The 13,775-nt window shown below is 39.7% G+C and overlaps 1 protein-coding gene across 1 annotated transcript in view; it reads right to left on the bottom strand.

Annotated features, from left to right (window-relative positions):
- Positions 1–290: 290 nt before the first annotated feature.
- LOC111872535 overlaps positions 291–13,775 on the bottom strand; it is a gene marked incomplete at its 3' end in the record, with an annotated part of 319,037 nt that continues 305,552 nt past the window's right edge. Inside the window, exon 3 of the mRNA XM_023866554.2 lies at positions 291–426. Within this exon, the coding sequence (XP_023722322.1) occupies positions 291–426 (136 nt within the window). The remainder of the gene's footprint in view (positions 427–13,775) is intronic.

The raw sequence follows: 13,775 nt of genomic DNA, 5'->3' as shown, positions 1-13,775 counted from the left end.
AAAATGTGAAAAAAGTAATATCTGAAATTATTTCTGATCCAAGCACAAAGAAAACAGGAACAATAAATCGGTTAGTACACCAATATTTTGCGGTTTAAGCGGAACAGATTCAATACAGAACTTCAACACAGAGTTTTGACAAATACTTCTGAGAAAACTGAATTTGTAATTCAAATCGGCTTAGCTAAGTATTACATGTAAAAAGTCACGTATTATCATCTTTTAAAAAAAAAAAACTGTGATGACTGAGCTAGTTAGGTTACGTATGGAATAATGGACCTTCTACTTACCCATAATGGTCATGTTGGAGTTTTGAGCCACAGTTTCAAAATTCGGCGCCTCTGTAGAAACCTCGCATTTATAATTTCCGCTTGTGTTGAACTGAAGATTGATCAAGGTCACCATATTCATGTCGGAATTCTGCAACTGAAATATGAGCAAAGGTACTTTGTTACTCATCCGCTGTCTTAGGTATATTTAATATATGCGACTAGTCAGGAATTGGGCCGGTCACAGTAGCCGAGGGGTCTAAGGCATGAGCTGTCTTCGCTCTTTCGGACGTTTGGATCGTGGTTTAGAATCCACCCAATGCATGGATGTTTGGTGTGTGTATGCGTTCATTCTCTGTTTAGGTAGAGACTTTGCGACTGGCTTATCACGCGTCCAAAAGCTCATACCGTCTACAAAAAATGATTACGGAGCTGAAGAGGAGGCCTGGGACCTGAAGGGGCTGGAAGAGCCACTGAAGAATAAGGAAAGTCAGGAACTGTTTCCGCTTCCATCTTCAGGTGAGTGGTTTTAAGAAAACTGACAGATACTTTTATTTTTTTTTGTCGGATATAATATCAAATTTAATCAAATACCATTCAGTCATATCTGTGAAGAAACATTATGTCAGAAAGACAGAAATTTAACAGAAGTCGGACGCGACCTCCGAGAGATTTACCTACTTCGAGCAGTTCCTCCATTTGTACTTCAGATGGCTGAAATTTTGGTTAAGCAATGTGTTTGGATCATCACGTAGATTGCAGAAGTTTAAGTTTACGTCTGCATCTATTTTCTATTAGTTTATTTCAAATTAGAACCTGTGTGCATCACTTAGTGGAGCATAGAAGTGTATGAAATGTAATTAAAAGTAAATAAAATTTACAATCAAAATATATTTTATTAGAATAACGTAAAGAAAAAATTTGCATGTTTACATTTCATTAGCTTGATTATATTTGTATTTTTTTCCTTGAAATGTGGTAGAAAAACTGTGGACTGAATATGTCGATGAGCAGGCAATAAAGGGCTTTGAAGATTGTATATAACACTCAGAACCGCCGGATATTTGGAAAAGTCAATCTTTCGGTATTCTAAAAGAACTAGTAGAACACAACGTTCCGAGAACTGGATCTGTTTCCGTCGTCATGTGAGGGGGAGAATCATACTCTGTTGGGTCCTTTGGAAACTGTTAATCTCAATCACTGAACAACCTATGTCAGATTAACTGCAGCTACATAAACATCCAAGACAAGGCTATGTGGAAGAGAGACGACAGGGAAATATACAATAAAAATTGCGATAAAGCATGCAGAGACCTGAACTACGAAAGGGATGTGAAAATTTTATGCAACAAATCAAGTCTGTGAAAATCGATGCATAGTATTAATTGGAGAGTGTGCTGAGGTTTAATACAGGACCTTCGCAGTAGAGCTTCCACCATATGCCAAGAACGAAAAACCGTGTGTAAAGAAATTAGTCAGCTGAGACGTGATCTCCAGCTCAACGGTTATCCCCAATATTACGCCGTGGTGACAGTGGGGCGTGTAGGTAGCCCTCCTTGTCACCACATATTATGCTGTAAGGGGTTAACACAATAATACTAGATTACCCTCAGCTAGGATTCTCCTGGTTCTGGGTCTTCTTCGTTGCATACAGCTGCCACCATATATTATATCTTAAGAGGGTTGATGAAAATACGAAGGGTCGGTAGCACGGTAGTCGAGCGTTCTCTGTTGGCTGGCCCCTTCATCACTGTCACCTCTTATTATTGGCGTAGAGCGGGCGTGTCGGGTCTGACCCGCTGAAGCTAACAGCAAGCACAGGAAATACAAGGTATCGGGCCATATAGCATTCTTAACTAATCCGATCAGGAAACTCAGTCTGGACATTTCACCCACCTGGACCCTCCTTATGAACAATGAGGATACCAACTCACAGAGATGATCAGTATTATTTGTTATTGGTAGTGGGGTGGGACTAAGTCCCTTATACTGCGGCCACTTCTGGCCTATTGTGCCAGCCCCAGATGATAGGTGAGGGTGATCGTGGAGCAATTGATGGAATGAAGTTTGGCAGGGGAAACCGAAGTACTCGGAGAAAACTTGCCCCAGCGCCACTTTGCCCACCACAAATCCCAGTTGACCAGAGCCGGGATCGAACCCGGGCCGTCGCGGTGGGAAGCCAGCGACTAACCGCTTGAGCTATGGCGCGGCCTCAAGATGATCGGTAGGATCTGACAGATTCTTCATGAGGTTCATGAGCTTTTCTAAGGTTTTAGTCCCCATTGTTCAGGTTTATTCCACAGATGGCGCTAGCGGTAGGCGCATTATGGTTTCAGACATTCTCCAGCTAATCCTATGCACTGGTTTTATAGACTTGATCTGTTGGCTAAGTTTGTTGCACATTTTCACTCCTTTTCTATCCTAGTTTCTAGTCTGTGTATGCTTTATCACAATTATTATTTATTGTACATTTATCTGCTATCTCCCTTGCACATAGCCTTGTCTCAAGTATATGTGCAGTTGTACTGACATGGGTTGTCCGGTGACTGAGGTTAGCTCTTTCTAAGGAGCCCAGAGTAGGAATCTCTCCCCCCCACCTGAGGACAGAAACGTATCCAGTTTCCCAAACATTGTGTTTAGAATGCCGGATGATGTATAAATTAAGAAAGCGGTAATTCTCAGGATTTCCATCTGATTTTTAAATTGATTATACGACAAAAACTAAGACTAATTATCACAGAAGTCATTGTCTGTGACGTCGTATAGCCATTTAAAATCAGTAATTAAGTAATTTATTATTTATTCATCTTCCGCATTTCCTTCGGTCTTGTGTAATGTAACAGTACTGCACAATTTTCTTCCACATTTCTTAGAACCTCACTTTGACGAATAATCATATATAATACATTCTTCTACTTTAAGGTCTTGCCTCGAGTAATACTGTCAGATATGTAGACGCTTTTTGACCTCTATCTAGTAAGAAATTTGCGATCGGTTCATTGACATATGCCCACCAATGAGTGAGAGTACTAGAGTTATCAGTACCACAGCTGTTCAAAATTCTTGCATCTCAGAACCTATACATCTCCTACCACATTACAGCTAAATACTTTTTTTTAATATTTGTTCTGCTTTTGCAACGAATCTAGACCAACTAATGGGGTCGGATTTAAGGGAGAGCGATGGGGGCCTCCATAAACACAACTATAATCCATGAGTATTAGTATGAGTATGAGGGGTGAGCCATAAAATTGGCCCTAGCACTGCGACCTTCAATGGATCTACTGTGCTTCCCATTTGGATTAACCTTTTATTAACCGCGCCACAGCTCAAGCGGTTAGTCGCTGGCATCCCACCGCGGCGGCCCCGGTTTTATCCCGGGTCTGGTCAAGTGGGATTTGTGGTGGACAAAGTCGCACTGGGGAAGGTTTTCTCCGAGTACTTTGGTTCCCCTGCCAATCTTCATTCCACAAACTGCTCCACAATCACGCTCACCTATCATCTGGGGCTGGTACAATAGACCAGATGTGACCGCAGTACAAGGGACTTAATCCCACCCCACTAGCATTAAAAAAATCCTTTAATAATCCTACACATCGAAATAAATGTAGGATTTTATTTATGGGGGCGTCATAATAGTCACTTGGTTCCATGAAGAATCGACCCAGGTGGCTATGCCTTAGGTAAGCTATAGCCTCACAAACACATAAGATGTGTGTGGCTGATTCATTTTCTTGTAGGCACCTTTCACAGGTTGGGTCCTCTGTCAGTCCCAGTTTGAAAGGTGCACTATTAGGTGGCAGTGTCCAGCAAGTAATCCTACAAACCATAATTCATAGGTTCTATTGAGACATCTCCTTCTTTTAAATAGAATGAAGTAGTTTTTATTTCTCGTTACTGTACGAAATAAGGAGAGAAAGCAAAGAGTTGCCATATTTATGGTTACTGACAGGGGGCTCCACGTTTTGATCGCCCCAGGAATATCCACAACGGTAAATCCGGCCTGCCTACTACGGTCAATTCTTATTTTATTGGTAACCATCTAACCCTGTATGTAAATTAATAGCGGTGTCTCTAACATATGAGAACTAAATTGACCCTGGGAATGAAACGGGTAGAGACTCTACCCGAATTGGACAACTATTTATATTTTTACTTGCTTACATTGTAACTTCTGTATCTAGTAAATTCTAGCCTGTTGGAGCTGGTAACTGACTCCATGCATCAGAGTCATTCTAGAGAAACTGACAGTTACTCAGCGAATCACGAAGTTTCTGCCCTTTATGCAATTCCAATTGTCATTACAGTTTTCTTACCTTCGACCTTAACTTCAGTCCTCAAGCTGATTTCCCATGCTAATGTTAGTGTTCTGAACATTAATAAATTAATTGTTTTTAATTCCTCATTTATAAGGTACTTTTCATCGTAAATATTATTCAAGTTTGTTTGTTATTATTATTATTATTATTATTATTATTAGTAGTAGTAGTAGTAGTAGTAGTAACAGTAGTAGTAGAAGTAGTAGTAGCAGCAGCAGCAGCAGAAGTAGTAGTAGTAGTAGCAGCAGCAGCAGCAGCAGTAGTACTGATAGTAGTATTAAAACTTTTGTGGGCTATAATTTTACATTAAGTATTGAATAAATTGTTATACGTTTTTGTTTTCTTTCCTGTCAATTTCTATCCTTATTAATTAAGAAGAAAATGCACTGACACACGCAACCATGTTTATTACGTTTACAAAGAGAACAATATGATATAAACATACAGGATATTATCATTACTAAGATAAAGCTCTTCAACTTCAAAATGAAAACATTCAGGCCAATGTATTTGATAAAAAAACGAATATTATTGCCAATATACGAAGAAGTGTTTGTGAGTGAGTGAGTGAGTGAATGCGAGAGAACACATAATTTTCCTCTGACGCAGAGATCACAAGCATCGGGACGGAGTTTGCATCTGGCTGCATGTTTCGTAACAAAGGGGGTCAATAAACTTCAGGTATTTCATTATCATATGAAAATGAGCAAGTTTCACTTTACTTTGAGACCTGGGACTTCAGTCTAGCCAGTATTGAAGTGCACATCAACTCCCGATATTAAATTTTCAGCGTTTCCCCGTTATTTCGTCGAAAACTTCCCATTCAAATTTTTATAATTAGGGGAAGAATGGCACGTATGGCTAGGAATCTTTTGAGTATGGTACAAAGGATTAATTCCCTTTGAAGGCTGCGTTGTTCCGTTGAAAAAGCGCTGAAGAAATACGAAACGAGGAAGAAAGTAGTTCTTCTGTACCCGAACATTCGTCGACTAAGTCATTCGCCATTGCTCCTGCATAGTAACACAGATAATTTCGAAGAGAAGTAAGGTAAGGATAAATAAGTTTAAATTTTGAAGGAATGAAGATGAACTGGTATTCATCCTGATGAAAAATAAAAAATTACTATCAAGTGAACCTTAATATTGGGTGATCACATAGTCAAAATTTATTCGATTAAAATAAAATTTTAAAGACATTATAAGTGTTGAGTGGAACCCTGATACCTTATGAACAGAATATTTATTTTGTAAAATTGTGAAGTCCTAAGGCTTTGACCTTTGAACGCCAGTAGTAACCGCATGTACCACCAGTTTTAAACATTACGAAACCCTGAATTTTTCCCCTCACAAAATGTGTCTGTGCATTCCTTACGTTCGTCAGAACAAACAGCGATTATTTCCGTACAAAAAAGTGACCTGTTGTTGCCGGAAAAGCATTATTATTATTATTAAATATTATTTCAATTGAATTCCCGTGGGACTTGGAACCAAGGATCTCTCTGCTGACGAGGGCCAGTAACAATTTAGAAGTCAGTCAATTTGTGTCGGATATAGTTTGAAGGCTCCCATAGCCGTCTGACGGTAAGTTAAGGTCCTGAGTCCGTGGAACTTGGAACCTAGACCGACTGTGCTGGCGAGGACTTGCAGAAATTTAGCAGTCAGTCAGCTGGTAGGTCAGTCATTCATCCTTCAAATTGATAAATCAGAGGCACGCAGGAAATATCACATTGTTACAGTCGTTCATATTGAAAAAAGAATAGTGAGACGGCTCATATTTCGGGAAAGGTACGCTCTCCGATACAGACGTGTAACTTCGGAATTACGCAGTGAAAATATCCCCTAATTATGAATTCATTATACGTACATATTTCGTGAGGGAGAACATATAATAAATGTATACGTCAGACCATACGCTAACAAACACCATTCATAAAGTTCTTATATTATACCTGACAGTTCATCAGCTGGTCAGGAAAATCACAGCCTTTCGTGGAAATTGAATGTTCATTTCGTTGTTCGAAGAACCTCATATTGCACTGTATCCCGAGGTAGTTAAATCCAGTTACTCCCGCATGTTCTATTTCTTTAAGATTCCTTTTAGTATTATCCTCTCACTTCTAGGTCTCTTAAATTATCCCTTTCCTTCAAATTATAACTTCTCATCTCACCAAATCATTCTTCTCGATTCAATTACACTAATAACATTTGGCTGAAATCACAAATCATGACGTTCTTAATTGTGTAATTTTCTCTATCGTCTAATGTCTCGAGGCACCCAGAGTCTAGCACTTTGGCAGAGTGTAACATAATTACGGCGTAAGGCATTTAGTTAAGCAGGAAGGCGGGCAGATATGTGTGTAGGTAGGAGGAAACATCCCACTAGTGCAATGTTCTTACAAACTCCTACAGCTAATTATCGTCTCTTACTCTTCTCTTCGTCTTACCACGCTACCTGTAATCAACCCGAAGCTATTTTCCCAACGGAGGGTTTCAATTTTGTAAGTTTCCGATGTCCGACCTCTGTCTTTTGGTGTTACTGGACACCAGTGAAAGTTTAGGCCAAAGCCAAGCAACTTTTCTTACAGTTAATTCTAGCAGTTAGGTCTCGCCTGCTTCTGTAAAAATTCCTAGCAGCATCTTTATAGCACTGGAGGGTTCCCGTGCAGATCACAGTGGCCGCTCGGTCTAAGGCATACACGCTATGATCGTGAGTTCGAATCCCACTCAAGACATGGATGTCTGTGTGCGTTTATTCTCTGTTTGTGTTGTTCTGTGTGTAGGTAGAGGCCTTGCGACGGGCTGATCCCCAGCCCAAGGAATACTACCGACTGTGCATAGGATTAAGAAAATGAAAATCGGCCAAGACTCAACAAAGGACTGTGTAGTCATAGATGCATAGGGTGTTTCCTGCGAACGTCAGAGGGAAAGTACAGCTGTACTTCTGTCCGCACATTATGACTTATTTCTGCGAGGTGGTGACGTAAAACTAACATGGTGGGTTGAAAAACGTGCAGGGCAACAAATAAAATGATTAGGGGAATTCCGTAGAATATCTGTGGTCTTATGATTTTGGTAAATTAAGTAGAGAAATGATATGACAGGAAATTTTAATCAATTTTAAGTTCGCTTTCCAACAGCACTGCATATGGACGCGAATTATTTCATTATTAGGAAAATTTTCTCTTGTTATCTTTAATAACGGCATTACAAGCACCAAAATCCTTGCTGTGAAGCTGACAGTCGTTCAGCAGCGTTTAATCATCCCGAAGTTCGAGCGAGATGAACCCAGTCCATATTTCTCACCGCATCTCTCTAAACTATACTTCAGTATTAACTTTGCATTTATGTCAGGTTCTTCCAAGTGGGTTTTTACCTTGAGGTTCTCCTACTTAAATTTTAATGCATTCTCGTTCTTCCCATAAGCCCTACGCGTTCCGCCCTTCCGAACCAAGTGTATTACATCAATATAATAATATTTCGTGAAGAGAACAGATTATGAAGCTCATTATTAATTTTTTGTTAACCGTATAGTTCCTAACACTTCGGTCCAAATATCTTTCTCAGCGTCCTGTTCTCTCTTCCCTGATAGAGAGAGAGAGAGGGAGAGACCACGTTTCGCATCCGTGTAAAACCACGAAGCATGATAGCTTTGTAGATGTATTTTATGTTTTACGTGTTTTCCTTCAGATATTAAACTCCATATAAAGGTAAAGTTGTCCTTCTGTTTAACTAATTAAGCACGACGCAATGAAGGCGTATGGGGACATAGATTCACATTTTCTTGACCTCGGCACTAGCTGGATATCAGTGGTCAGCTTCATGCCACGGCCGCATTAAACTCCATAAAAGTTGGATGTAAATTATACATTTTCATTGCCGATTCACTGAAGCAATGTTATGTGAACTGTCATCTTTCTAATTTATCAAGAGATGCACAGTTGAATGAGGAATATCTTTTATCCCAAAACATGCATAATCAGGGATGAATTCCACCACTTTCATTTCATTCCTTATTTCTATATTTTCTCGTAAGAGACAACGGCCATTCGTGAAAGTTATTCCCTTAACTTCAGAGAGGCTTGAAGAAAGGAGAATTTTCTTAAAACGAACATCTCATGCCTAAGCACAGACATTTATCACCGCCTGCAGTCTCAGAATCTTAAAAATACTAGCTCTATTTAAAATATGTTGAAGAAACTCGAGTAGATAAGATGATTTTTCTGTGCTGTGCAATATACTATCAGGGTTATGCCATTCAGACCTAATGCAGTGTCACGAAGTAATTGTTCTTGTCACCCAAGTATCTTGGCCAATATCCGGGGAGAGAACTTGCAACTTACATTTATGAATGTACGTTGTGAACATGAACATTGTGACATGACGCCTGAAGGCCGGAATAGTGAAGTCAGGTTAGACGGCCATTGCTAGGCAAATGTTTGTTGAAACACGTTTCCGATACAACGGGGAGTTGAAACACGGATTTGTGACAGAGGAATTTTCATGGATACGAGCTAGTTCTCTATATAAGGAGGCGTGGAGACTCCTAATTGATTCATTCTGTCGAAGAGAATTGAGAAGGCAGTTCAAGAGCTGAAGTGTTAACAGACGTTGAAGACTTTAGTTTATGTGTTACAGTTAAAGTAATCTTTGTAGTTACGACGTGCTGTAATTACGATAAACTTGAGAGCGTTACAATTATTTGTATTTATGACTTGTGAGTTTCCAATAAATCGATTTCCCAATCCAAACCCCGTCTACAAGGCACTAATGCAACTGACTATATATATATATATACTCGTATATTTATATTTGAGGACTATAATATCTCAAACACCTTCAAACGAGACATTTTTCTTATTCTTTAAGTTTTCTCACTTACAAGGGTTACACAGGGAATTATAGAATAATGACAGGGATGATGAATTTGAAAAGGTGTGGACGGCAGAGTTCATGAACAACTGAAAATCAGTATTCTGGAATAATTCAGGAAGGACTGAAGCGATCTTCTAAATCCTGACCTAGGAAAACTACATACATAGGAACAGAACGTGAACGCCGCAACACGCAAATAGCATAAGGAAATTGGGAGCGTAATTTTCTCGAATACGACGCCATGCAACACCATGTGAATGTATTGACATGTGAGCTCATGTATTGTAGTGATTTCGATCAATTGACGGTTGCCTGATGATGGCCTTGTGAGGCCGAAACATGTTGCAACAAATGATATTTTAATGACATTTTATGAAATTTAAAAGTAATTATAAGTGACATTTAAAATAAAAAGTCCTGTTTGCATTATAAACAGATGCGAGTGAATGAAATACTCAGCCATGACTGACAACAGTTGGACCACATACTTACTTATGGAGCTGAGCCCTTCTTGAGGGGAAGCCAAATCTGCAGCCACTCAAGAATTTCCCAACATTATATGGAACCCGAAGTTTCATTACCGTGTTCACAAGAGCCCTCTACTGGTCCCTATCCTGAGCCAGATCTATCCAATCCATACCATCTAATCCTATCTCTCTAAGATCCATTTAAATATTGTGCACCCACCTACGCCCTGGACTTCCCAGTGGTCTATTTCCTTCTGGCTTTCCCACCAATATCCTATACGCATTCCTTTCCTCCTCCATTCGTGCTACATGCCCTGTCCACCTCACCATCCTTGACCTGATCATTCTAATTATACTTGGAGAAGAGTACAAAAATACACAGAATAATTGCCAACCACTGAACTATAACGTTCAATCATCTTTTTTCCCTCTCTGGAGTTACAGCCCCAATTTGCGCCTTGACCTACGTCCATGAAACTTTCCGTTTCACTTCAGTTTCCTAGATCTTAGACATTTGGTAGAACTCCTTGGGCGGGTGATCAGCGCGTTGCAAGGCCTCTCTACCTGTTCAAAAATACAGAAAACCGCACACATACATACAAACACTAAACATCCATGCCCTGAGTGGGCTTCCGAGTGAGCGGAAACATTTCCTGCCTTAAGACCGCTCGGCTACCGTGACCGGCCGTTCATTACTTCAAGCAATTATTTGCGAGCACTCTAAGTTCATCAATAAGCTGTTTGCTTATAACTCCTGTTCCGAACGGATTGATATCTGCACACTTAAAACAAGATAAGGCATTCTGTATTACACGGAAATTGAATAATTTCCAAAGTATTACGTTACGTTATGAGAGTGTACACATCTAAACTAGACGGTGTTCACTGACTGGGAAAGTTCAGTTATGCATCAAAGCTTATCCTAGCCGTTGCGCTAAGAAGTTGTTCCAGATCTTGCCTCAAAAAGCAAAAAGGGACACGCGGATTAGAGTGAAGGACTTATCGTGTGACGTCAACATTCTACCAGCCCTTAGTCTAAATGTAGAAAATTACTAAGTTCCAATCCCATTTTCGTGTCTTATCTACTTTCCAAAATAATTTACTTAACTCAATGAGGCAACATAAGCAAATATGTACAGAAGTATGCAAGTCGTTCTCAGAGTTCCTTAGCCCCCAACTAACTAAGTTACTAACTCCATACAGTTGAGCCCTTCTTGAGAAGCCTCCAGTCGCTTAGCTAGTCAATTATCTCCCAACATTTTATTGAACCCGAAGGTTCATTATCGTATTCACAAATTCTCTCCACTAGTACATATCCTGAGTCAGATCGATACAGTCTATAGTACTCCATCCTTTCTAAGATCCATTTTAATATTATCCACCCACCTATGTGTTTGTTTTCCTAGTGATCTCTTTCTTTCTGTTTTTCACATTATAATCAATTATGCATTCCTATTATCTCCATTCGTGCTACCTTCCCTGCCCATCTCATCCACCTTGATTTGATCATTGTAATTATACTTGGAAAAGAGTACAATTACGAAGCCCTTCATTATGCAGTTTTCTCCAACCTCCTGTCACTTCCTCTCCATTCGGCCAAAATATTCCCCTCAGCCTATGTTCCTCCCTTAATGTCAGAAACAAAGTTTCACATGCATACAGAACCACAGGTAAAACTGTAGTTTTGTATATTCCAATTTTTACGTTTTTAGACATCAGACGAGAAAATAAAATGTTCTGAACTGATTGGTAGCAAATATTATCCAAATATAATTGTCTCTTGATTTTTTCATGATTAAATCGCTTGAATCTTTAAAAGATTAAATCAAATTTAAACACGATGCCTAATCTAGAGACAGTCACAAGTACATCTTCAGAAGTGGTACTCATTACATTAGGGAAATTTATGTTTTCATTCTTGCTCTTAACGGATATGGTTAACAACTAAATTCATAACAAAGTAGGTATGTCAAAGGGAAGTACTTACCCATAATAAACAAGTTCTTAAGTATACACATTAAATATATATACGTTTTTTTTTATTANGGAAATTTATGTTTTCATTCTTGCTCTTAACGGATATGGTTAACAACTAAATTCATAACAAAGTAGGTATGTCAAAGGGAAGTACTTACCCATAATAAACAAGTTCTTAAGTATACACATTAAATCTCTATACGTAGCCAAGCTCTTATAAAGCAGTTACGTACAATGAAAGCACTAGTCGAATAATGCTGAGTATAGTGAAACTTGATGGCTTATTCCTAGATTTCCACTGGAATAAAAATGGTAACAGCGTGCTGTTGCAGGGATTGTTGTTACTCTTGAAAATTCATATGTCACGAGGAAATTGCTTCTGGAGGAACTCATCCTTCAACTCTGGGTCCTTTCCACCATGAAAGTAAAAACAAGCCTCGCTGGAAAGTGGCTTAAGGTATAGTCGTTGCCTCATGCAAAATATCCTACTCCAAATATCGCGTTTAAAACTCAGGCTACATCTGGCAAATGGCGTCTTAAGAAACCGTTCATTAAATATGTAAAATTTATCAGCTTTCAGTTTATTATTTTCGTTTCTGTTATTTTATGAATTTCTTATTTTTCAAGGTTATTCGATTCTGAATTTCTAAGTCTGCTATGAATACCGTAAGAGCGACAAATCAAATAGATTGCACTCGAATACTGCAGCACAATAACTTAATAAGAGAGTAGTTGCAAGTTTTACTGAGTGGCAGTGTCTGAAGCAGAAGGCAGGTACCAGCACACAGAGCGATCAAGAGGGTATTCACTTTACTTTAAAACATGAAACCTTTCGGAAATTTATCGAATGAGTCTTGAAGTACAAACAAGTCTACCTAACATGTAGGACAGTATAATTAATTATATTAGCATATATTACTCCTTCGTTACAAGCCATAAGCAGAAATTTTATTTACATTGGTAAACATTCAATTCCGCCGGTCACGGTAGCCGAGCGGTCTAAGGCATGTACTGTCTTCGCTCGCTCGGAAACCGGGATCGTGGGTTCGAATCCCACTCAGGGCATGGATATTTAGTTTGTGTGTGTGCGTTTTTCTGTGTTTGTCTACAGGTAGAGGCCTTGCGACGAGCTGATCACCCGCCCAAGGAGTCCTACCGAATGTGTAAGATCAAGAAAAACCGAAGTGAACTGGGGAGTTCATGGAGGTAGGCCTAGGCCCACTGGGGTTGTAGTGCCAAGGAAAAAAAGAAAACATTCAATTCCATACAAAGGTAAGGTTGTCCCTGTGCTTAATTAATTAAGCACCACAAGATGAAGACGAACGGGTATTGGAGGTATAGCTCCAGCATTATTAACCTCGAAACTAGATGAATGCGAGTGGTTAGCTTCGCGCCCCGGTCGCCTTACCCTTTGGGAAAGAACCCCGATACCCATTGGATAGGAGGCTGAGTGGACCACAGAGCCATTGAGGACTCTGTGGTGTAGAAAAGAATCCCTTGTCCCTGCTCGGGTTCGAACCCCGGCCGTACAGCCCGTCGCTTATACCGGCTGCATTATCCCGGCTAATTAAAGCCGTATACTGATCATCGACATACATAGGCTGTATCTTACATCTTATTTGTCACAATCATCATGGGACACATTAACAACGTACTTAGGTACAACTACTATTCATTATTAGAATAAGATTTGCAATATGCTGGCACGCCGGGGGAGAAGGTGGTAGCGTAGTTGGTTGAGGCACTATGCTACAAGCCGGAATGTCGCGGGTTCGAGTCCACATGAGGTGCAATTTTTCAGTTGACCTAATCCTTCCAGCCGCAGTATGACCCTGGTGTCGACTCAGCTCCTAACAGAAGTGAGTACCAGGA

Source organism: Cryptotermes secundus, unplaced genomic scaffold, assembly GCF_002891405.2.
Source record: "Cryptotermes secundus unplaced genomic scaffold, Csec_1.0 scaffold690, whole genome shotgun sequence".
NCBI classification, from domain to species: Eukaryota; Metazoa; Arthropoda; class Insecta; order Blattodea; family Kalotermitidae; genus Cryptotermes; species Cryptotermes secundus.
The sequence above is the reverse complement of the archived record's forward strand: the minus strand, read 5'-3'. Positions and strand labels throughout refer to the sequence as shown.